Below are 25,762 nucleotides of genomic sequence, written 5' to 3' on the forward strand. Positions count from 1 at the left end.
TCCTGTCAGGAGTAAAATAATTTCTAAAAGTTGTGTACTCAAGTGGACTAAATGACCACTTATTGGATTGATTGCCTCAATTTTCAAATAGGTCTGCCCAGTACTATTCTACTTATCTGAGCATCTTTAACATGATATTCTATTAACAAATTAGAAAAAAATTGTAGTAAGAATTAGCAATGTACAAGTTATTATTGTTAAATGTTGTGGTAAAGACTGTAAAATGGTGATGTATGTACAGACTACCTGCTGATGATGAAAAATGTCAAAACATTTATTGTCAAACAAACAAACAAACACACACACACACACACACACACACACACATGTATGTGCAAATGAGCCTATGAATATGAATGAAAACTCATACTAAAAAAAAAAAAAAATAGCAGCCATTCACTCTAAAAAAGTTTCCTTTTGGCTTGTCTGTACAATGATTTTAGTTTTAAATGGTTTTTCATCTTAATGTATCCCATATTATTCCAGCTTATGAAATTACTGAAAACAGTCATTGAAGTCAGAATTTAATTACTTTTAGAAGGGTCATCTTAATCTGTAGATTATGGTTTTTCTGAGAAACATCAAAACCATTAAAACAAACTTGTGTTATAAAAACAGTTATTTAAAATTAAACTAATGTTTTCACTACTGAAATATTACACGGCACACATTTATATTATTACTTTACGCATTTATTTTATATATACGTATTATAATGGAAACAAACCTATTTGCCTTTACATAAACGGGAGAATAGTGTATGAAGAGTAAACTTTGGTTTTTATATTTTGCAGAATAAGTAGCAACATATAAAATGTTTGAACACTTCTCAAATCAACAATTTATACAATAATTTTTTATATAAATAAATTAATCTCATACAGACAAAATAATAAAATCTTAAGTTAGCTCTGTTATTATTGTTAAAAATTTATATTTTAAATTCATATTGTGGTTTATTTTGTGTTTGGAACATTCTACAACACCAAGTACATATATTTGAGTTTTCAAATAATTGTTTATTATTTTTTCTTATCATTTATGTATTAACATTATGTAATTTTTTTTATACATATTTACAAAAATCATTGAGGCAGTATATCCTCAAGGGGAGTTAACAACCTTTGTTGTTCTCCCAACTTTGCTCCTCTACCGTTCTGGGACCATCTTTGCTTTAGCCATCAGATTGGATTATAGTGGACTTGTAATGGACCAATTGGCTGGGGTAGATGGAGAGTTTTTTGTGGAAAATTTAGTGGAGATTAACTTTTTTACAAATGGTATTTAATGTTGTTGTGGAGGATGGTAATGGAGAATGAAGTAAAAAATGCATTATTTACGGTTTATTTTGACTACAATAAGTCCTAATTAGATGTAACTGATGTATAAAGCTAATGGATTTAATTTTAAACTTGAGATTGAGTGGTGCGTTAAATTTGTCCATTTCTATGAGAAATATTAAATAAGTCCGATTTGCGCATTTATTTACAAGGAAAAGTGGTCTAATGAGTATCTACGTCAACATGATATAGTGGAGTAAACCAAATTCGAATGGCATTATAAAAGGCGGCCCAGGTAACAAGACACCACGCCCTCTTTTTATATACCTATAAAGCCTCAGTGAACTTTACAGCTGGAAGCCAGTAAAAAACTTTATCAATTCAATTTGTGATTTTGCTTTGTCGTAAACATGAGCGTCAGATGGAGTAAAGCCCGTTTTTTAGATTGGAAGTATTTCACGGTCGTTTGTCCGTCAATTCTGTAAAGGTGCCTGGTATGGTCTCAAGTTGAATAACGAACCGATGTTAATCGCACCCGGTTCGTTATGCAATTGATAGCAAGTTTTTTTTATCCTTTCAAAATATACTCGAAATCTTTATCAATCCATTGATTGTACCCCCAGTTGACGTTTAATGTATAAATTAAAAATGCTTAAGAAGTGTGTTTCAAAAATACGATTTTAATGCACCGGTTTGGTTTAATAAAAGAACTGGACATTAATTGCTTGTAACAACTGCTTCTTGGTAAGTTGTCAACAACTGTCATTCAATGAGTTTTGAGTTGACCTCGACGGTTTTACATGTAACTCTTTTTATCCTTGAACGTTTATTGCATAATTATTATCGGAGGGTTTTTTTTATTACAGACCAAAAAGGTTCTACAACAAACACCTTTGAAATCTGGTATTGAATTTTGTAAGTAACTCCATATTTAAATTATTAGTACTTAAGTAGTAAGTCACCCTTAATATAGAACAGCTGGCTTCTATTTGAAGATCTGTAAATTTTCTGGACAAACTGTGGTCCTCTGCGAAGTTCTATGAACTGAAAAAAATTCAACAGTACTTGATTATTTTCTTAAGTGCACAATTGCATTTGATTTGGTCATTCCTGATTATTTTGGTCTGTCAGACCAACCCAACAAGGATACACAGGCCAAAATAATTGATAACAACCAAATTAAAGGTTCATCAACCCACAGACAGCATTGTAAGTTTGAGAAAAAAATTATTGAATTTTAAAAGTAAGATGGGTTTTAGTTCTAAACAAAAGAATCATCGTCATAAAGCACTATTTTCAAATAGATCCTTCATGAATATTGCATCATCCAAAATATAGCACACAATGTTTTATATATTCTGAACCTGTTTCCGATCATTTTGATATCTCAGATAAGCTTTAGCTTCTTGCCATTTTCAAACATTCACAGACCCAACACTGAAGATAGCGAAATGCCATAATGTGTCTGACAGACAAACCCAACAAGAATAAATAGACCAAAATGATTAATAACAACCAAATTATAGGTTCATCACCCCACAGATGACATTGTAAGTTTGAGAAAACAATAGTTGAGTTTTAAAAGTATGACGGGCTTGAGTACTAAACAAGGGAAACGTCTCAAAGTGCTACCTTCATATAGATACTACATGAATATTACATCATACAAAATATAGCACACGACTTATTTTCTTATTATATTGAACCTGTGGTTAGGTTGTTTCTGATCATTTTAATATGTCAGACTAGCTCAGCTTCTGACTAACAACAAAACGCATGTGTGATTTTTTTAGTAATGAATGTGATATTTCCACATGAGTTCTGCATGGAGGTGAACCTGTAATTTGATTGCTTCTGATCATTTGGGTCTGTCAGGTGCGTTTCAGCTTGTCAACTTCCATGCTGGGTCTTTATGTCTTTTAAGATGGCAAGAAGATGCAACAACTCAACACAGAGCAAAACCATGAGGATATGCAGATCAAAATGATCAGAAAGGCCAAACTGCAGTAATAAACACACTTTGGTTTTTAGACCAGTTTACACTGTTCCAATATGGATTTTCTTTGTTAAGTTGTATATATAATAACTAAGAAATTTAGTGTTCTGTCAATCAGCATCACTAGGTTTGATTGGAATTGTTTTATGTGTACTACAGTAACATTATGTTTCTTTCATTACTTCATTTTATATTTAAACAGCATAATTGTACTAAATACTTATGAATCGAAACAGTTAAATAAATGGGTAAGTAATGGAGATTTAAACAGAAAAAATTTAAGAGCTAATCAATAATATGATAATACTGACATCCCATTAAACTTACCCCACTTCTCAAACGATTGAATGTAATTGATTATTATTTGATTATCTACTCACGCATTTATTTTTTTTCTTACCCACAGTTATATGTTCCACTCATTTAAAAGCATGGGTTATCCTATTAAGAGATATTTTGGGGAAAAAATATTATATTGTTTAGTCAGATTGTCTAAGGGAGACAGCAATTTGTTGGACATTACCAGATATAGGCAAAAATAATAACTTTCTGTCAGCCATTTTATGCAAAATATTAAGGTCATAGTTGCTTTTAATTATTAATTATTATAATTTTTCTCTCCATTTTTTAGTTCGGAAACTTCAATGGTTTTAAATTTTGATTGCAGGTAAATATAATAGTTGACTTAATATATTGGAAAATATGAGTGAAAGCATGAAAACAGTGTGGCAAAGGGCTGACGCAGTTTGTTTTGACGTTGACTCGACCGTGATCAGAGAAGAGGGTATAGATGAACTGGCCAAGTTTTGTGGGAAAAGTACTGAAGTCAAAGAACTGTCAGTAACAACAACCAATTATGTTAGTACTGGTGTCTCTACATTTATGTGTATTTCAGGACAAAGAAAGCTATGGGCGGATCAATGAGTTTTAGGGACTCCCTTTCAATGAGACTGAACATTATAAGGCCAAGTATGAGTACAATTCAAGACTTTATTAGAACACACCCACCGACACTCTCTCCAAATTTGAAGTTAGATAAATGTTTATGAAAATTATGAACAATTTTTTTAAATTTTACTCAATTATTACAGAAGCTTAGTTAATGTCCTTCATAGAAAAGGTGTTCCCGTTTATCTCATCTCCGGCGGTTTCAGAAGCATTATAAGCCCAGTTGCTCTTCAGTTGAATATTCCTCTAGAGAATGTTTTCGCAAATAAAATGAAATTTTTCTTCAATGGTAAAACTAATATTAAGACATATTTATTTTATGGACTCAAAAAAATTGTTATTCAGGCGAATTTGCCGGATTTGATGAAAATGAACCAACAAGCAGTAACGGCGGAAAAGCAAAAGTAATCAACTACTTAAAAAATAAATATGCCTACACAAATCTTGTTATGATAGGTGATGGTGCAACTGATGCTGAAGCCTGCCCTCCTGCAGACGCATTTATCGGTAATTATATTTATGAAACAATTAAACAGGTTTTATTATTAGCGAAAGAATTGTATTTTGTGAAACACATACATTATGACTTTTTGAAGTTTACAACTTAAATTTTTATGTAATATTTTTAACCAAAAATTAATTTTTTTTATTTGCAAGAATACAATACTTTATTATATACTTAGTTTATATAAAATTAACAAACAACAATTACAATTAAAAGATCAAAAATGAAGTATAGTCACCAACAATAATTGTATTAAGGGAAAGCTTACATATTTCATTATTACACAAATATTAATTAATAATATTATTAATTAATAAGATTATTTAATAATAATTATAATCTTATGTCTTAATTACATTTTGTTTAAGGTTATGGAGGAAATGTCGTGAGAGAAGAAGTTAAACAAAAATCTGAATGGTTTGTGACAGATTTTAAAGAACTTATCGATGAATTAAATTAATAATTCTACTTATTATGTTATTTTATTGTTAATTTTTACATAACAAATTATTTGTGTATTAATTTTACATGGAATGAACAATTGTTTGAAACTATAATCGTTACAGTAAAAGTTGTTGAAAAACTTAATTTTAATTTTTAAGTCAAAGACATACCATTAGTTTTAAATTGATCTATCTACAATATTGCTACTTATTCGTCATTCATTTTTTGTTGGGTCGTCTTTTGAAAGCTGTACTATTTCTTCTTTCACCTTCAATTGAAGTTTCTCTACATTACCCAGAGTGAAATGGTCAGATTTACTCAGTGCATATAGATCCTGTATGAACTCTTCTAATTTATCTATAATAACGATAGTTCTCAATGTGTCAGGTGAAATCTAAAAATTTTAATCTCGTTATAACATTTAATATAATATAATATCTGGCCAAATTGTATTATCACTTACAGGCTTAGAAACAGCAAGAGTCATAGCCCTTTTTCGGCATATATTCTCAACAGTTTTTAAAGCATTTTCTTTGAAGGTTTTTGGCAAAGACGTCGTTAGCATGACTTTCAAGCCATAGTTTGTAATGTTTGTTACTCCTTTTTGAAGTCGGAATGTGAATATAAGTGGGCTGTTCTCTCCTGGATCTATAGCTTCCAAATGATAACTAGATAATAAAAAATATAGCTCAATATTATAAAAAGGAAAATGTACGCACAACTCCTTACTACTAAAACCTCATTTTAGAAAAGAAAAGCTCAATTTATAAACATTTAATGTCAGAAGTTTGATTATTATAGACCATTAATATGCATTTTTGTATTTAATGTGTACAAAATAAAAACAGATAATAAATGGTAATATTAAACAATCTGACATAGTTCATATTTTTAGTGATTAAATAAATATGCATTTAAATTAATGTTTGATAAAAATACATTATTTATATGTATCATGAAAATAAATGTATTCTCTAAATACTATTTCTCTTAATAAATTATATTTTCAAATAAATTATTCTTTATTTCTTTACTTAGTAACATTCATAAAAACTCGTTCTAAGTTTGTCAGATAATGAAAATGTGTTGTTAAAAACGTAAAAACTGGTCTTTTGAGAAGCTCTTCACAAATTCCCCACGATATTGCAGTTCCTCCTTCAAAGTTAGTCCCTATAAATTAGAAAACAATTAATCTTTTATTGTGCTTGAAAAAAAATAGATCAGAAAGATGAAGCTACTGGTACATCATCTCCCAAGAAAGTAATTTACCTGTACAAAGTTCATCTATAACAATCAAGCTTGAATCAGACAATGTATTTATTACATAAGCCAACTCCTTAATCTGAAAATCATTACTTGTTACAAAAAGTGTAACTATATATTTTTATCTGTGGAGAGGATAACAAAGAGCAACTAAGCTTCAGGCAGACAGGGCTCTGAGAATGCCATGACCTCTAAATTAAGATTTGAGAAAAAAATCTCAAATTTAAATATTTGGTAAAGCAGTCTGAGAGAAAGGGATCCAGTTAATGCCAGGTATATGGGTTCCAAAACCGGACATGAGTCAGGAGCTGGTATTTATGGAAATAAATCAAGAACTAGAATTAATATAACCACTTGTCTTTCAAGCAGAGACTGTGACCATTGAATCTGCGCCAGGGAGATAAAAAGGCCGGGTGGCTCTGAGGACAATTACCATATCGGTAATAAAGAATAGAGTTGTTTGTGATTGTACTAGATCCCTGTCAGGGATTCTGGAAAACAATACAATTACCCTTATCTGGGTACTAAGACATACAGGGCAGATGGGCGTCAAAGATTGGCTGAAGAAAATTCGATGAGGACCCCTATTGGCTCTGAACACTTTTGTCGCATACCTAACTGGCAAAAATGTGGATTAAAATCCAATGGAATCCTCTGTTCAATGGGAATGGAAAAAAGCCTGTACAGATAGTGCCAGGAAAAAGAAGAGACAGCGGAACATTTGCGAAGGCTTATGTAGACTGAGATTCCTACTCTGGGAAGAGGTACTTGGACCTGAATGGGCCTGATACACACAGGAGTCATTGAAAAAGTTTTGGGATCTGGTAAAAAGTCTTAAGCTTAATGAGAGGCTCTGGAATAGAGATGCACAATAAACCAATTCTGGTCATGGTGTGCAGGCTGAAAAGAGGCCCACTCCTTGTTTAATTGTTTAATTTTTTTTACAAAAGGACTTTCCTTTTCACACATTAATTTTTTTAATATCATTCAACTTACCTCAACTGTAAAAGTAGAAGCCCGGCATTCGATACTATCCCAGCCACCTTTACGAACATAGATATGATTTGTTAATCTGAAACATGCACTATCTGCAGGTACAAAGCATCCTATCTAAAATTCAATGCAAAAAAATAATTAATAATTTTAAACTGTAATATGTCTTATTTTCATACTTGGGCAATTATTTGTAGCATTGCAACTTGTAAGACGTATACAGTTTTACCGCCCATGTTTGGTGCAGTGATTATGTTGAAATTGTTGTTCGGCGAGACAAACTATAAAATAATCAGTTTTTCTTTGTTTACAACATTAATAAATTCAATGTTAGACATTACTATATCATTAGGAATTGGTTTATTCGGTTGATGAAAATCAAGGATTGGATGTCTCCCGCCTTTGACATCAATAACATCTCCAAAAATTGGTCGTGTATAATCATTTGAAGAGCTTATTTTCGCCAAACAACATACAACATCAAGCTCTGCTATGTTCTCACAGAGAATATACAGACATCCAACCATCGGCCTTAAGTCTTCGACCAGTTGGTTTAAAACACTAGGACAGAAACTGTTTACAACATTCATCGTGTTAAGCACACGAAATGCATACATATTGCTAATAATTTGAATTTCTTGAACCACTCTCCTCATTCTAACATTGTAACTAAAGATTTCATCTGTCGAAAGATGAAGTGTTTGACCCTTTCTCTTCACCTTAAAAGAGTATTAACAGTGATTAAATATTTGTACATGTAAACAAATTAACATACTAAATTAATCACAATTTGTTATAAATAAAATAAAACTATACACTTAAATAAAGTATGGAGAAAATGTAGTGGGCAAATAATGTTGATTTGTGATTTTTTTTCTCTCTTACATCAGTGAATATTTCTGGTATATCCAAGTTTACTACAACATCTTGCTTTGGGATATTTAGCTGTGCATGGAATCCAAAATCGGCTGTTTGACACATCTTTAGAGGGAGATGATATTTGGATGCCAATTCATCAATAATAGCTTTAAATTAGTGTATTAGTGGGAATTCACAGTTTTTAATTTATACAATACTACCTTGAACCTCATTAATAAGTTTAGAATATGTTGATCTTGCTACATCCAGTAAACCGTTGATATTGTCTTTTATTGAAAAGCACCGATTCATCTCACTAGCTTGGTATCCCTTTGCAGGTTTTGCGTCTTGATGAATAGTATTTTGTACCAGAGATTTCATTTTATCAAGTCGTTTGTCACAAAGCATCTTCAAATAAAATCGAGGTAATAAATCAACAGATGCAATGTATATTTCAAGTACACACATCACGCATTTTGATGAAAAATTTTTCCTGGCCATCGCTCAACAAATCTCTCAACATTGGAATGTTTTCCAATGTGTTCTTCAAATTTAAAATATAACCCGTGAGTATTTCACTAGTTTTTTCTTCTTGTTTAAAATTTGGTTGTTTATTACAGAGCCATAATAGGCGTTCAACATTGGAAAATTTTTCAAGTACGGCCTAATAAAATTATAATTATAAATAAAATTATTTTCATAGTTATCTTTGAATGTTTAATCAATAATTACTTGAAGAGAACTAAGAAATGGTCTATCATTAACAAGATAACACACAACATTTAGCCGGCCTTCGATGATTTCAAGAGAAGAAAATGGCTGTAAAATTTCTGATCTCAACCTTCTTTTTCCTCCTAATGTCACCGTATTGTTTAATGTTCCCAATAAACTATACTTCTCAGGGTAAACCGTTTCTGTTTGAGTAATAACAAGCTCTAGTCTCTTTGCTGTTTCAAGATCTTAAAGAAATCAGAAAAACAGGCATAAATGTTATGTAATGATTATGGATTAATGTAAAAGTTGTGGTGAGGCATTTGAGTCGATGAACCGATAACTTATCTTATACAACTTATATTTGATCCTCATGGTCTGCCCATTCTCGCTAATTTAAATTAAGACTGAATTTAATCAAATAAAAATTAGGTTTTGCAAACAACTTTATGTTAGCACATTTTTATGCGCTTAGTTTTCTGAAAAAGTACTAAAACAAAAACTTTAACCCTTCTTCATCTCCTATTCTATTCAACTACTTCTTACTATGTATAAAAGGCATGAAACAATTTATATTAAAGCTATTATTTCATAACATAGAAGTTTTAAAATTATTTTACCTATAGTTGTTTTTTATCTGAACAAAATGTTTTATAAAAATAAAATTAAAATGAATTACCTATTGAAACTGTCCCAGAAGCACATTCATAAACAATTTTAATTGAATTGTTAGAGAAAAAGAGGTTGTGTTCATATTCAACATATTTTATCAATGCCGATAGTGCTGCTAGAGCATAAAACCTAAAATATAATTAATTTAAATTAATCTTAAATGAATCTAAATTTAAAATTAATATTATTAAATTACTTTCGAATGGTAATTAGTTCTACCGATGAATACTCAGCAAGGCATAATGATCTTAGTGTTTCAATGCCCAAGTCACCAGAAAAATATTGTCTTTTGACTTTAACTAATCGGGTAGTGCTGAAATAGGTTGATAGCCTCTTGAACAAATCTGATGCATTGTTCGCACCATCGAAAGTGTCAGGAATAACTAGCTGTATGACAATGATACAATAAACAACAAAATTCACCGGTACCAAATTAGGTTTAGTCACTACCTCAGCTGGATTGTATATATGAAGTTTTGTCAATGTTTTTGAGTATGTCTGACAGTCGCTTAACTGGCACAATGTTAGCACAGGGTTTTTTAAATCAATCGAAGCAATCCCTATTTCCCCCATTGCACAACCACGCCCTTCTGTAACAGCTAAAATTGGAGAGAAAAAACATACATGTAGCATTTGTATAAAACAGTTTGTTTAATTTATAAACTAACTGTATCTATGTTGAAGTTAAAATAAACTTTACCAACTACAACAAAACTTCCTTCACTACTGCTTCCAACTTTTGATGTTTTTGTATTTGATTTAGACTTAACTGAAGAAGTCTTTGATCTTGGTGTTGCAGATCTTTAAAATAGAAAGAACACTTTCAAACATATTTTCTTGTTATAATGTTTATATGCATTGCATTTATAAATAAATACTCTGATCTCATTTGATAGAGTGGAGTCTCAAGCCGAGGAAGCTGTCTTGTGATTACTGCATTGTTGAAAAGCTCATCATAACTGGTTGTTTTATTTGATGATACTGTAGGAGTCTTGAAGAAGCTAGTGTTTTCGTTATTTCGTTTGTTACCGGAATATGATTCCGTTAAAAAAAAATTATTTCCACTTGTATTTTTTGATGAAGACGAGACTTGATTTTTTAAAGAACAAAATTCCTTCATGAAAGATGGATTTGAGTGTGAAGTGACATTAGAAGGGGTTTCCCTGTCTGAATCAATTGTGCTACTAGAATTCCTTTCATTGAGCACTTGAGAAAAATTTCTTGAGGTCATGGTGTCAGAAATTTTGAAATTTTTAGAATCAAAACTTGGTTTATGTATAAAATCTTGAAAGAATTCAAAATTAGGTTGCTCAGAACATGGCCTGTAATCCGAAATTGGCAATTTTGACATTATATCAGGGAGAAAATCTTGGCTTAATTGATTCGGAACTTCTAAAGTGGAAAATGGCTCTTTATACCCATAAAATCTATTTTGCTGAACATTCGATGTACTTATCCCAGTTCCTTTAGAATCGGGTTTACTATTTATATTACTTACAAATCCATCATTTGAAAAATTGGAAGCACGGGAAGGGTATTTTTCAGCAATTTTTTCCATGTCATGTTGAGCATTGAACAAAAGTGGTGAAAGTTGAACGGTCGGTAAATTTGAAAAGTGTTTACGCTCGTGCACACTTGTTAAGGTCCTTTCAGAAGTTTGCACCAATGAAGGTCTTGAGTTGATAGAATTTTCATTTAATTGGCCAAGATTAAAAAAATCAAAATTGTTCACGCCATTAAGCTCATCACTGTCATTTGTAATCGAAGTAGACTAGAACAGAAAAATTAATAAAAAGCACAATTTTTAATCACTTAATAATCAATGACTTCAAGGATATCATAGAATAGTACATCAATTTGTGATAGACTTTCAGATGTTGTGGTAGATTTAATTTTTTTAACCGGTGTCATATATTCTTTGCAATTATCATTGTCAGAAAGATCTTGTGACAGACGACTTCCTGACATTTTTCTTACGTTGTTGGAACTAGAATTGTCTAGTGTCAGTTCAGGTGAGGAGGTCTGTGGTTGATAACTTTGGTGACTATGGTATTGTTTAGAATCTCTCATCTGATTGACGGCTTCCCCTATATTTGATACTGCACAAATATTGTTCAAGTTCATGGGATATTCAATTTCTGGTATGTCGCAATCATTTGTACGCGATTTCCAATGCACTGGAGGGTTTTTATCGCCGTTCCATTGTCGGTCTCCATGTCGAACTGATGATCATTTATTGAAAACAATTAACGAACAATAAACACAATAAACAACAACAAAATAGTAATAATAAATAATAAACATGAACTTACTTGTTTGAAAAAACATTATTTTCCCTGTCTTTCTCTCACGTCTTTTATGTGCACTGACATTTGGAGCACGTTGGACATTCATTTTACTTTGCGTTTTTCTTTCTAAATTATCAAATATCAATAAATTCAAGTTTTAAATTTAATTTACGTATTCTTTAATATAAAACTTCATGATGTGTGTGTGCTGTGTGTTTGTTTAAGCTTTTTTTTTCAAATAAGTCTTGAAAATCAATATTCCTCAAAAAGTGTAATCGTTCTTTCTACAAGTCTTTATTTTGCACAAATTTTGTTAAGTCGGAAAATGACCAGGAGATGTTCTGCGGTGCAGGTTAGATTCCCAACCTTCAATGCTCTTTATTCAAGCACACAATTAATTGTATTTTTGTTTTGTTTTTATCATACATCATGCATTTTACAGCATTACATGAAATTTACAGCATTACATGAAATTTCTCATTTTAAATTTACATTTAGGCAAAACACATTAAAACTTCATGAGTAACTGAAACAATCCCTCTGCTCTAGATGAACAAATATTTCTATTATGAGTCTGTAAAAAGTTGATTTATACTCCTTCAAAAACTAGTTTTTTCCTAAGGCCATCACAGTCCAGGCATCCCCATGCGTTGCACCAATGGGAACCTGGCCTGTTGGACACCATCGCACTCCATCAGCAAGTGGTCCACTGTCTGCAGTAGTTTCTACATGTACAGGTAGGGATGTTGATGATCTAAAGTTGGTGTACGTATTCCGCTATACTTCCAGGTCCGGTCAGTATTTGCGCCGTTCTTTAGTCGATTTGTGTGTGTGTGTGTGTGTGTGTGTGTTGTGTCTTTCTGTCTGTTGGGAGAAAGACACAGATAGAATGTCAGAACAGGTGTGTATATGTATTTTATGTTATTTGTATTACTTTTTTTTATTAATAAAAAAGACCTTTTTTTGCAATGTGCTGATAGCATTTCTGGATGAAAATGAACGAATCCTAAAGAGTACAGCCTGTTTGAAACTTAGGCGGCAATAAAAGGTTCCTTGAAATTTTCTTCGATAAGCTATCGATAAAATATATATAATTAAAACTAGTTTTTAAGAAAACTTACACAACATTTGAAATTTTGGTAAATAATTCTAAACACCTTACATTCTAAATCTCACGAAAAATACAATTTAAACTACTAACTAAACGGATAGCTTTGGGTTGGTTATAGCTGTTGAACACTTTTTTTCTGTTCAATGTTTTAGATTTTTTTACAATTCCGTTTATTTTTTTACATACCTATTTCGGAAATTAATTAGTTTTGGATTGAAAATTTCATTTTTAATATACAATTTTTTTTAAATTTGTTGATTCGATTTAGTGTCAGCGAACATCGAGTATTCAATGGGATGCATCGACGCGAGCTTGGTATGGGCAGTTGTTGACTGTTCGCTTCTGTTATTTTCCCTTCTTCCATAGCGCCCAAGGAACCGTTTTTCACTGTTTACACTGGACTCGCTGTTTACCCATTTTTTTAAACTTTATTTATCCTTAAAATCCCGCGAGGTCAGCTTAAATTCTTGCTAAATTTTAATTTCCAATTTTTTTTTTGTTTTGGCCCTAAGCTTATTTGTTTTAGTGTTGAATTTAGAAAGGAGCGGCAAAATTGTACACCTCTGACTTCGAGGTTTTTGTTTTGATCCTTCCAATAAATCTTCAGAGTATTCTTTTATAGTTTTATAAGACTTTTGCTTTAAAAAAACATCAAACACCAATGCGAATGGATCCTCCAAAGTTCAGAGTAAGCAGGAAATCCTATACAAATTTTAGTTGGCTATGTACACAAATATTTTGGACTTTAATATTTGTACATTATTCATTTATACATTGTCATAATTATATATTGACTTTGTGAGTCCAGAGGCTCCAAAAGCTACAAGAAAAATTACAATTACTTATTTAAAAAAAAGACAAGTCTTTTGTTTGGTAAACATATATTACAAGTTTTTACAATTTTTAGCTATCTCTTGCTGCTTTGTTAAAAATTTACTGCGAGCCATATGTAAAATAAAATATTAGATTTATGCTCAGATCACCAATCAAATGATTTTTAAACGGAGAGCTTTTGTTTACAGCGTCGTAGCAAACTAAATAAAATGTCTATTTTATTAACAGGAAAAAGTTCTTATCGGACTGGAACATGCGCCACCAAGTTTCGATGTGCGAGGAAAAGTCGTCGGACCGGGAGGGGCCAACCTTCAGTACATTACCAATGAAACTGGTGCGATTGTAACGATCAGGGGTAAAGGTTCTGGTTACATTGAAGCGTCGGGGCAAGAATCAATTGAACCGCTTCATATATGTGTTGAGTAAGTTTTTATTCTGGCAAAAATGTTATATACGGGTGATTAAAAATTTGGAAAATGGCCGTTTTTCAATTTTGCTATTATGTTATTATTTTTAATCCACTTGCGACACTATTGGAGAAGAAAATTTTCAGTCGTTGATGAATGTAAATTTGAGTATGAAACTTAATGTTTCAACTAGGCGGAAGTGGTGTGAACAATTTGAAAGAAATTATACAAATCTGCAATATTTGGGATGACTTCTGTATGCAACATTGTCTATAAGACTGTTGATGATGATACTACAAAATGTACTTGACAGTCAAACGAAGTAGTTTTCCACTTGAGCTTATTTCTCAGCAAGTTGAATTAACATTGCAAGGAAGTGTGTTTCGTTGAAGGAATTCATTGAATTTACTTATTGAGATGGTGTGGATAGACCAAGGTCAAATTTTCTTTCAGTAAGGCTGCTCTCACACTGGAATTGTCTACCTTACACACCCAACTTCGCACGAACATTCCTCACTTAGGGAATGTAACCAACCCTCTCACACTGGAACCGACCGTGCATAACCGTCCATTTTGTTTTGACCTGGGACTAATCCCACCAAGCTGGAATTTTTTGTGTCCAGCGTCACTCCAAAAAGAATAGAATTTTCATTGCATTGAAGCCTAAATAATCATTTTACAAAACTTACAGAACTCAATACAAATTTTTTTTTAAATATATTTATTTTTGGAAAAGTGCACTTACAAAAAAAAAATGTTTTCACTAAGTAGTAATTAATTTCCTGTTGAGTCCCATAATAATATCCTTTCCTGGACGAGAATTTTTATAGTCCATGCTTTTATAGAGGGCCAAGAGGACCCTTTCGCACCAGTTTGCAATAAAAATTGAAACTATTTTGGATCTGTGCTCTTTCCACAACCATTTGCTATATTTCTGATGAACCAAAGAGGCACAATAGTTGTGGACATGTGTTTCGACCATTCACCCATTTTCAAGCAAATTTGCACTTTTTGCAGATTGTTAGGGTTTTTCGTGTGTAGCCATGGACAAAAGAAAAAGTAATTCTTTTAATTCATGAAATTGCTTTTGAAATATCTAAAGTAACCTAAAAGTTCAAAAAACATTAACATGAATGCCAACCAAAATGGAACAACCACTACTGACAGATAAACAGCTTTGGTGAGTCTGTTCCATTGTGAGAATCGGATGAGTAAGTTGTAGTCGCAGTCGGGAAAGACACTGGTTCCAGTGTGAGTGCAGCCTAAGACTACATTTTTCCCAACCAAGAAAAACATTACTGATAGGTTTTAGAGAGACAACACCTGGCTTTGGTGAATAATGTTAATATAAAGCTGGCCGCACACTTCCAATTTTCTAAAAAATATTGAGTTTCTACCTGTCATACATTCTATGCAATGAACCATTTCATTAAGAGGAAAACTTTATATACTCAATAGAAGAGTACTTTAAATCAAAAGCAAATAAGTACTGCCAGTTCCAGGTTTCCATAAAGTGCAGTTGGCTTATTCCCATAAATGAAAATCATTTGAATGGATTCAATTTTTACTTCCCTTTGAAACGGCCATTATTTTTTCTTCTATAGAAAAATAATCAGTTGAGCGGTAGAGACCATAATATCATTAAGTAAATCCACAATGGTAGTTTCAAGGTACAAGATAATAGGTAGAAAAAGCTATTATTTCTTTCTTGCCGTCAAAATGTTACAGCATCGCTGCTGTTTAAATTTGGCTATTTTAACATGATGGACAAGTAATTTAATCAGTACTGAGCATATTTCAAATATAGAAGCATTGTAATGTTTATCAGCATAAGAAATTCCACTTACCATAGAAATTAACTGGTTTGAAATCAATTATTCCTTAACTTCTAACACAAAAATTTTAACACTTAATTATACAGAAATGCAGTACACTATTATTTAGTTATTTTTAAATTAGGCATTCGAAATATGAAGTGTTGCAAGCTGGCAGACAACTAGCCTTCAATCTTATTGAAACAGTACAGCAGGAGTGGGCGAATATCCAACACCAGCACCACGAACCACAACAGCAACATCCGCAACCCCAGCAACCACCGCCTCAACAGCAAATCCCTCTTCAGATACATCCATCTCAAAGTAAGATCTTTCATATTGGAAATCATCCTCATAACTCACATCTCTCACCGGGTTTGTTGCAGTTGTCAACACAAGTACAGGAAACAACCCTCCTCACTCAGAGATAGTCAATAACACAGGGAATTTAGCACCAGTTGCTTTACCAGTTTTTACACAGCAAACGGTTGGTCAAATGGTGTCAGTTCCACCACCTACGATAGCAGTTCCACCACCAACTATCCACATCCCACAACAACAACAAATTCAAGTAAGATCATTAATAATTGAAATTTGAGGTGAAAAACCTGTGCTTTCCAATGCCTACCATGGAAATATATATCTAATTGCATATCAAAATTAGGTTGTAGCTGTTAATAATGATTTTAGGTTAATGTTTCTCAAAGTAACGGGCAACAAAACACTCCAACTCCTTGTTTACCTAATATCGGAGGATTAGTCCAGGCCCATCAACCAGGAATGAATGTGTCTCAGGAAGTACCATCGTCTCAGGGCTCGTCTCCAGCTCAGCAGCCACCGCATTCTTTTCAACTTCAATCTCAAGCACAACAAGTAATTTCAAACTTATACAAGGCACCCAATTTGTTGAAGTATAATATTGTTATTGTTTGGATCTATGACAAGAATATATTGAGAAGAAGAAACTCTATATTGAGTTGATTTTTTAATGAATTTTAGGTGTTTGTAAGTGGTCAAGGAGCACTGTTACAACAGCCTGCATTAATTTCTCAACAACAACAGCCTGTATTACCTGGTTCTGTTATTGCCCAGCAACCTCAAATAATTGCTCATACTTCATACCCTCTTCAAGTATGCATACATTATTCTGTCATATAGTATGCATCAGTTGTCTAACTTTTCAAATATTTTTTTAAGTATATGCAAACAAGTAATGGCCAGATGGTAGTAGCCTATCCAAATCTTGTCAGGCCAGATGGAACGCCAGTTTCTGGACAACCTCAGCAATTGATGCTTGTTCAATATGGCCAGCCAGCGGGTGTGAGGCCAGCAGCTGGAAGTATCCGAGCCCCTCCATCTCAAGCAAACACCCAACAAGCATCTCTGCCTCAAATTGTTCAGATTGTAAATCCTCAAACAGGGCAGATTCAACATGTGATTCAGCAAGTACAGCAGCCTCTTCAAATGCACCAAGTAAATTAATATTTTATTGTTCAGTTATGGGGATTGATATTCTAAAACAAATCTTAGGTACAGCTTCAGCATCCTGTTGTTGGTCAAGGAGGGAATGTAATTGGGCAACAACTGCTCATGCCTCTGCAAACCCCTCTTCAGTTTGCTGCCCCACAGCCTCAGCAGATGATTATAACACAACCGCCTCCCCATGTCCAGCATCACATTGGGACAACTACTCAAAGTATGTCAAATATTAGTGGACAACTTCATGTTTCTACTGCAGTATCTGGGCCTCCAACGACTGGTGCCTCTCAGCAAGCACAGCTCCAAGTTGTGAACCAAAGGCAACCACAAGGACAAAAGAGAAGGTTTGAAGGAGAGCAAAGCCAATTTCAAGTGAGTTCAAAAATTACCTTTTTTTTCATAATAATTTGTGGTATCGTTTTTTTATATTCAAATTGAAATTTCCAAAGGCTTTGCCACCACAACCTGTTCCACCTCCTCAAAATCAAGGCGTGCAGCAAAATTCAAGGAAAGGAATGGGGTAAGAATTGTTTTATTTATTACTCCTTTTACTGTGACATTATTATAATTGCTTTTACTTCCATGAAATTACCGTATATTGTGCAGGTTCATTTAATGTTATAATTAAACATTTTAAAAAAAATCATGATTGATACCCTTCAACAAATTGGCACATGGTGAAAATATGATACTTGTATGGTATGTGCATGATCATATTGTAACGCCAATATAAAAAAATGCAATACTTATTAATACTGTGCAAATTTATTTATTTTAAGACCATGTCAGTTTGTTGATAAATAATCCTCCATATTTGTTATAATTTATAGAAAAATTCAATATTGTTATCTGTAATTTTCATGGAAATATTTTCTTGTATATATGCATTTGTTTAATTAATTATTTTTCCAAGTTTTAATCTTTTATTTCAGGCCATAACAAGAGTTGATTTTATTATATTGAAATAATCAAAATAATGCCAAGTGTGTGGTGTTTAGTGATTGTTAGTTAATGATTATTTGGCGATCGTGAGATGGGTCTGGTGTGACGTAGGTTTTAGAAAAACATTTTCTTTATCGGGCTAACATTTTGATCTTCATTGAGATCATCTTCAGGGTCTGGGATTTATAAACATTGTTTAAATTATACAAATACATGTAAGATGTGAAAAAAATGAATTTATACAATGTTAGAAATTTTAGACAGTCAAAGTATTTGTCCTCATAAAAATGTTTTCTGTCACAACTTCCTTCCCCACCCCTTCAAAATCCAACGTATATAAACATAAAACGTAAATATCTCACTGGCACTTTCAACATGAAACCCAATAATGATACATCTACACAGAAAACAAACACTTTGAGTGAGTACAAATACTTTGATTGAGTCTAAAATGTCTAACATTATATAAATTCACATTTTTCACATCCTACATGTATTTGTATAATTTAAACAACGTTTGTAAATCCCAGGCTCTGAAGATGATCTCAATAAAGATCAAAACATTGAAAAATGGCAAAAAGGAGGGAAAACTCTTAAGGTGGGGTTGAGATGGGGAGTTGATGTCCAAGTGGATGGAGGTCACGATAGAGCAGCGGCGTATCTAGCCGAAGATCATGGGTTCGAATCCCTCTTGTGCCATTAACTTTTTTTCATCTCAACTAAAAACCTTAATTAATTGTAAAGATCAAAGCATTGGCACGATAAAGAAAATGTTTTTCTAAAACCTACGTCACACCAGACCGCATCTCACGATCTCCAAATAATCATTATGCCAAGTTTTATGCGAATTTTCAAATATTTTAGTTAAATATATTTCAACTCTTGTGCTTACTTAGAATTAGTATAACTTATTAATATATACTTTATTTCAGGATTATTTTATTCGCTCTAGCAAAAAAGTGATCTTAGATTGAAATTGATTAATTTTGAATAATTAAAAAAAGTTTTCTTATCATTTTCAGAGATTTCAAACTCGACCTTTGTTAGGGAAAATGTGCGAGGAAAAACTATTTTTATGTATCATGTAAACTGTTAACTTGAACAATTAACAGTTTTAAAAGTTTAACCTTTCGGGACCAGTGACATCCATACTAACCTGCCCCTGGACCCATTATCAAGTTATATCGTCCTTGTGTTTTTTACCTTTTAAGAGCCCTAGTTGGGCACTCATGGGAGCTAATGAGCTGAGGTTGTATACAATAAGTAGCAGACACCCCAGTCTGGAGGGTGGAGGATCTCCCATCCTTCCTTTCCCGTTCTCATCAGCAAACCACGTTTTTCTCCTCCTTCTGTTTACAAAGAAGCCTCTCTCAAAATTTCGAAGTCAGTTTTTTTCTCTTAGAAGTCTGAGAATACCGGGCCACTAGGCAGTATTAAAACATCCAAAGATACAAGCAGCTCTTCTCATTGTATGTTTAAGTATTCCTTAATAAAATTAGTAGTCATTTTTGTATCCACTGTTGACATCTGGGATCTAAAGCCGTACTGTCAACTCTGTAGGAGGCGATTTGAGTTTAAGTGGTGCATGATTCTTCCCATCATTAATTCTTCTAACAGCTTAGCAATCAGTGGTAACAAGCTTATCTGTATGTGTTTACTGTGGGCTTTTCCAGCGAGAGTAACCTTAATGCTAGGGTGTTCATTGATACATGCTCCATTTTTATATTATATCTTAATCAGAGGAATGTTAGTTATTTAATTTTTTTTTTTTTAATAAGTTTTGAAAATCATTATTTCTTAAAAAGTGTATTTGTTCTTTTTACAAGTCTTTATTTTGCACAAATATTGTTAGGTCAGAAAATGGCCAGAGGATGTTCTGCAGTATGCAAGTACAGAGTAGAAGGAATCTGATTCTCAAATTTTGGACAGTGGAATATTATTTCTTCCCAAGTTTGTGGTGAACGTCTGGGTAAAATATTAAATCTGTTCAGATTTCTTGTTTTTACCATGTCCACTCAATACCTGAGTGATTTGGAAGTCTAATTTGTAAAGAAGACTTGACCATTGGCTGACTACGTTAGGAAAGAATTACTTTGTCTGGCCTAAATCCCATTCGCACTTTCCATCGAACTCAATTTCCAATCTTCCATGCTCTTTAATTCAAGCGCACAATTAATTGAGTGTGTGTTTTTGAAATTACATGTCTCATTTTAAATATTCATTTAGATAAAACAGATTAAAACTTCATGAGTAACTGAATCATTCCCTCTGCTCTAGATTTATTTTACGAGACTGTAAAAATTTGATTCATGCTCCTTCTCCTCAAAATTTTGCAATATTGTGACACATTCCTTTTTCTAGAAAACCATTCAGTCTCAATATCTATGTTTCTTTGGGAATGTTCTACTTTCATCTACCCTTCCCAACCCTCTACCCTCTGATTTGTTGCCTCTTGTCTGTCAAGTGGCCTCAGTTTGTTTTATAATATACTAAATAAATCAGTAATCAGTGTTTATTTTGTTTTTCCGTTATTTTTTTATATGTAAAAACTTTCATATTGAAGTTTTTTTTAGTCAAATAAATTTTCGAATAAATACAACTTTTTTCTCCTAACATTTACGTACTTCCATTGTAACTATAATATCCGAGGAATACTTTCAAATTTTGGATGGACTTGGTGCAATGTAAATAGAGTCAGAGCAATTCAAAGTGAATACTTTGAAATTCCATACAAAATAATTCAGGCTGGGGTTTCACACGTTTTAGCAATTGAAAATCTGTCCCGAAAAGGTTAACAGTCTGAGTCATTTCAAGTTTTATGTTGCTATTTTTTCTTGAATTATAACTAGATTTTTAAATATCGATGTGATGAACTTGACTTAAAAGAAAAAAGACTCATGCCTAGTGCACAATAAAATCTATTAGCTCATAGATAAAAATGAGCATTGAATTCAGTACTTTTTCCTCTATCCACATGCTTTTTTTCTTAACTTGAACATTGTTACATATTTAATAAATTGTTGATTTATAATTAATTTAACTGTTAAATCAAAATGTAATTTTTGATAGGTGCATATGCTCTATTTCAATACATTTCATAGTTGGACACAAAAGGTCAAGTTTGGAATGCCAGCTTCGCTTGGCAATGATTTTGTTTTTAAATATTTTTCAGGCTTGTACATAATATTGCACTGAAATAGTCCAAATTGTAATAATATGTACTGCTATAATCGATAATCCAAAAATTTGTTTATTCTCTCTAAGCCTGTTGATTTAATTTATTTTATTTGTTTAATGCATGATTTAAATCCATATATAGTACACATTCTCAAATAAACACTGAAAGTAGTGCATGATCTAAATTTGTAGCCGTCAGTATAATGACATACGGATAGTTGAACATAGCACTCTTTCAATTTTTTTATACTACTATGTTACAAAACTTCTGGTATAAATGATTTAATTTTTAATCAATTTAAAATTATTTAAATGTGAGCAAGATGCTGTTAAGTGTTAATTTTCTCACTTTGATTTGTATCCTTATTTAATATTATAATTTGAAGATAGACTTCTTGCCAAATAGAAATAGAAAGTTTGAGTTGAAGATTTTCGTTCTATCCATTTTCTCAATTGTGCTTTTGCGCTTAGTAAATTTTGCTAAAATCAATACGTTTCAATTTTCTGAATCCGAGTTTCATAATGAAATAAATAAAACTAAACATATACCCAAGAACTTTTGTAACAAGTCAATGAAATTTACAAAATAGTATGGATTAAAGTAAAAATAATAATAATAATCTTAAGTGTAATTGATAATTTAATTTCACTTTGGGTGAATTTGCCTTAAATGCAGGAATAATGCACAATAATGATGTTGAATAGACCAAGAAAGAAAATTCACTTTGCAAAAAATTAAACATTAAATAGTTTTAACTGATAAATTCTGTAAATCGAAGGGGGGAAATCGATAGATTTCCTTGGGGAAAAGAACTAATTAGAAGATGTTACAGAGATAGCCCGCAAAGAACAAATGCACAGCAGACAGGGCAGTCCCAAGAAAATGCAAATACAACAGAAAAAAATCAGTTCACCCAAGGTAAAATTTTCCAAAAGGATGAAACTCCCGTTTTAATTAATTTACTTTTTAATTCAACATCTAAGAAAGTAACTTTTAATTTTCAGCTTAACCACTACATTTTTCGGGTTGGATTTTATGTACAAATATTTCTTTGTCTATACAAAACTATTCCAGAATTTATGTATATAATTATTTGTAATTTAACAATCTAAATTTATTTCAGGAATTTAATGAATTTAACACATTGGCGGTGGTGTAAATTGTCTAAATCATTAAAAAGCAATTAATTGTTAATTATTAATGAATCCAATAAATATTTTTCTGGATATATATATAAATATCATAAATGAGCTAAGATAAACCTCACTGAGGGTGTTTATTCAAAAACAAAATTAAATTCTTGAAATTAGTCTTAAATCATATATGCTAAATGGGAAAGGAGTCTAATCCCTGATTAGAGATTAAATCTCTAGACATCAGAGTAATCCTGTCACATGCTGTATCATTTTAATTGCATACAATTTTTAAAATGTGATTTATAAACAATTGTTTCCAATGATAATTGCAAGGTTGTGCTGTTGGATTCATTCTTATTAAATTTATTTGTTGTTCGATTAACAAAAAACTAAATATTCATAAACAATACAAATAAATAACAATTACTTAAATTATATAGTAAGATTATAGACAATTTAAACATTCATATAAAAAAATACCACCGTTAATGTTGGCTGATTGTAATATAATCTTTTTCTTCTAGGAAATATATTTGAATGGCAGGAACCATTGGGGTTGATTTTCAGACATACAACACATGAAATAAGTGTTTGTCTTCTGTGTAATTGTGCCATCCTTGCGTGTCGTGTTGAGAGGGCACTCTCAACACGACACGCAAGGATGGCACAATACACAGAAGACAAACACTTTGAGCCCTGAAGATGATCTCAATAAAAGATCGAAACGTTGGCACGATAAAGAAAATGTTTTTTTGAAACCTACATCACACCCGACCGCATCTCACGATATCTGAATAACTATCGATTAACGGTCACTAATCTCTACACATGAAATAAGTTAGATCTTAAATTATTTATTTTTGTTAAATTCAATTATTAATGTTATCTTTCAATGTGTAAGCAATAATCACCCTCCTGAGATAGGGAAAAACATCTTTTGGTAAAATACCACAATAACTCATTTTCTCAGTTTGTTCATTTCTGTATTGTAGACCATTAAAATTATTAACTACACATAATGATTTAAAAAAGTAATCGTGAAACGTAGTAATTCTGTAACAGAATATCAAAACAGAGTATAGGAAGATCGGACCCACCTTCATCAGTTATTCAATTTTCTATGTCCACATATGACACTTATTATTAATCATTTAACTGGGAAACAGTTTTTTTCCATTCTTTATTACAAACCTATGTGTGCAAAAAAATACAAGAAACAAACCCTTTGGTTCCATGCACTAATTTATTTTATTTTTTGAGCAAGAGTAAAGGTAAAAAAAGTGTTTATAAAATTTTTAAATAGAAGAAAATTTTCAACTTTTAGTTAAATTTTGGTTTGAATATTTCTAAACAATAGTCAAATTAAAAAATAAACTTAATTATGCACTTTCTTTTTACCTTTATCAATTTAATAACTTTTAATAGAGTTTTTCAATTCCAGGAAGTCAAGAAAAACATTTTCTAATGTAAATAGAATAAAATAGAAAAACAATATTTTCTTTGGTCAAAAAAGCCTTTGAGTGGGCTACAACAAAATCTAGCTTATAATTTTTCCAAAATAAAGCAATTTCTTGTAATATCTTTTACACAAGAAAATGTTCTGCCATATTTATATCTGCATGTTACTTAAGTGTTCTTTGTAGTTAGTAGTGTTAAGGTAGTGCTTAATTTTTATTTTTTTTAGGAAAAAAGGACTTTCTGATTTGATGTTCTTATATTATATTTTTTATGTTTATAATATTTTTTCTTTTTTACTAATTACAATAATTTAAGACAATATCTTCATAAGGACATTAGATTTTGAAAGTCTTCTAATTGCAACCACCAATGCATATTTTTTTGTCTTTATACAGATGAGTGGAGAAATGAGCAGCAGCAACCTGATACTCAAATTTCAAGAGGTAATATTTTAAATATTCCTTGTTATTTTTTATTTTATTTTTGTAATATCCCCTTTTTATTTTTGTTATTTGATTTTGAAGTACAAATTTTTTTTAGCGGAAACTTTTAAACCTGAACTACCTAAAAGAGGCCGTCCATCACGTATGTTTTTTGTTTGTTTTTTTCTGTAATATAATTTTCTATTAGTTAACTTATTATTATTTAAACTTTTTAAAAATTTTGTTAGTTATTTTATTATTCCTCATGATTATTTAACTCATATTATTATGGTTGTGGTGTTAACAGTTTTTTATTACTGCTGTTTGCACTTTCACGTGATAGATGTAGAATTTAAGCAATATATCCAACAATTTAAACAACTTTGCAAACGATGTGGTTCCATTTATCCATGATTATTATAATTGCAAAAAGTCTTAGGCTAAATTTAATTTAATTTCAAAAACTGTGTTTACCAAAAATAAATATTTAGTCTTGCCATTTGCAGATCTCGACAACTCTGGAGAGGCAAGGGTTAAGAATGAAAAAAGTTACACCGGAGGATATAAGGGGCCGCAACAACAGACGTACAATAACGGGGAACAGCAACAGCAGCAACCCCCTGTACAAGGATTGTATCATCAACAACAACAACAACAGCATATGTTTCATCCATCGCTGCCTGCATCGACATCTGCTCCAGTCCAGCAGCAGTACGTGACCCCTCCTCATCCTCCTCCTCACATGTATCAGCAGCCGCCTCAAAGTTACAACCCTTACAACAATTCCTGGATTCTCCCGCAGTAAAACAGTTCTTTAAGTTACTGAGAGAAATGCTAAAATGGATATATGGTTGTAATAAAGGTGTACATAATTTTGTTATGTCGAGCTGTACAAAAACAAATGCTGTAGAATTTTAATGGTATTAGTTTAAATTATTGATATCCAATTTCTTACCACTCCTTTAAGGATGAAGTAATTTTTTAATCGGGTAAAGTATATAGTGAACTTTTAAGAATTTAGAA

The 25,762-nt window shown here is 31.9% G+C and overlaps 3 protein-coding genes across 5 annotated transcripts; 2 read left to right on the forward strand and 1 right to left on the reverse strand.

Annotated features, from left to right (window-relative positions):
• The first annotated feature begins 1,608 nt into the window (after positions 1 to 1,608).
• On the forward strand, positions 1,609 to 5,849 carry LOC106669363 (phosphoserine phosphatase). Of its 3 annotated transcripts, XM_014398786.2 has the most exons (7): positions 1,609 to 2,024; positions 2,147 to 2,195; positions 3,944 to 4,112; positions 4,172 to 4,306; positions 4,368 to 4,513; positions 4,570 to 4,731; positions 5,098 to 5,849. In XM_014398786.2, the coding sequence occupies exons 3-7, from the start codon at positions 3,979 to 3,981 to the stop codon at positions 5,187 to 5,189; spliced, it is 669 nt and encodes a 222-aa protein (XP_014254272.1). In that variant the 5' UTR covers positions 1,609 to 2,024; positions 2,147 to 2,195; positions 3,944 to 3,978; the 3' UTR covers positions 5,190 to 5,849. The 3 variants fall into 3 exon arrangements, with proteins under 3 accessions (XP_014254272.1, XP_014254273.1, XP_024081153.1); XM_014398787.2 differs by lacking the exons at positions 1,609 to 2,024; positions 2,147 to 2,195 and adding an exon at positions 2,337 to 2,489; XM_024225385.1 differs by lacking the exons at positions 1,609 to 2,024; positions 2,147 to 2,195 and adding an exon at positions 3,715 to 3,854.
• Positions 5,365 to 11,794, reverse strand: LOC106669348 (mutS protein homolog 4-like). Its single transcript, XM_024225411.1, has 18 exons — positions 11,522 to 11,794; positions 10,549 to 11,441; positions 10,371 to 10,471; positions 10,121 to 10,269; positions 9,867 to 10,057; positions 9,678 to 9,799; positions 9,020 to 9,246; positions 8,754 to 8,951; positions 8,509 to 8,695; positions 8,315 to 8,454; positions 8,045 to 8,148; positions 7,771 to 7,990; positions 7,609 to 7,710; positions 7,433 to 7,546; positions 6,443 to 6,515; positions 6,208 to 6,343; positions 5,637 to 5,901; positions 5,365 to 5,567 (listed from the first exon to the last, which is right to left on the reverse strand). Exons 1-18 carry the CDS (start codon positions 11,792 to 11,794, stop codon positions 5,388 to 5,390), a joined length of 3,675 nt encoding a protein of 1,224 aa, XP_024081179.1. The 3' UTR covers positions 5,365 to 5,387.
• Positions 11,795 to 13,360: 1,566 nt separating this feature from the next.
• LOC106669412 (chromatin modification-related protein eaf-1-like) lies at positions 13,361 to 25,761 on the forward strand. The gene is made up of 14 exons (XM_014398879.2): positions 13,361 to 13,522; positions 13,596 to 13,757; positions 14,132 to 14,325; positions 16,270 to 16,448; positions 16,511 to 16,695; positions 16,815 to 16,997; positions 17,124 to 17,255; positions 17,322 to 17,597; positions 17,655 to 17,975; positions 18,053 to 18,123; positions 22,556 to 22,641; positions 24,713 to 24,760; positions 24,858 to 24,902; positions 25,246 to 25,761. Exons 2-14 carry the CDS (start codon positions 13,731 to 13,733, stop codon positions 25,542 to 25,544), a joined length of 2,046 nt encoding a protein of 681 aa, XP_014254365.1. The 5' UTR covers positions 13,361 to 13,522; positions 13,596 to 13,730; the 3' UTR covers positions 25,545 to 25,761.
• The last annotated feature ends 1 nt before the right edge of the window (position 25,762 follows it).

This window comes from Cimex lectularius, unplaced genomic scaffold (genome assembly GCF_000648675.2).
Source record: "Cimex lectularius strain Harlan isolate CLEC.00 unplaced genomic scaffold, Clec_2.1 scaffold11, whole genome shotgun sequence".
NCBI classification, from domain to species: domain Eukaryota; kingdom Metazoa; phylum Arthropoda; class Insecta; order Hemiptera; family Cimicidae; genus Cimex; species Cimex lectularius.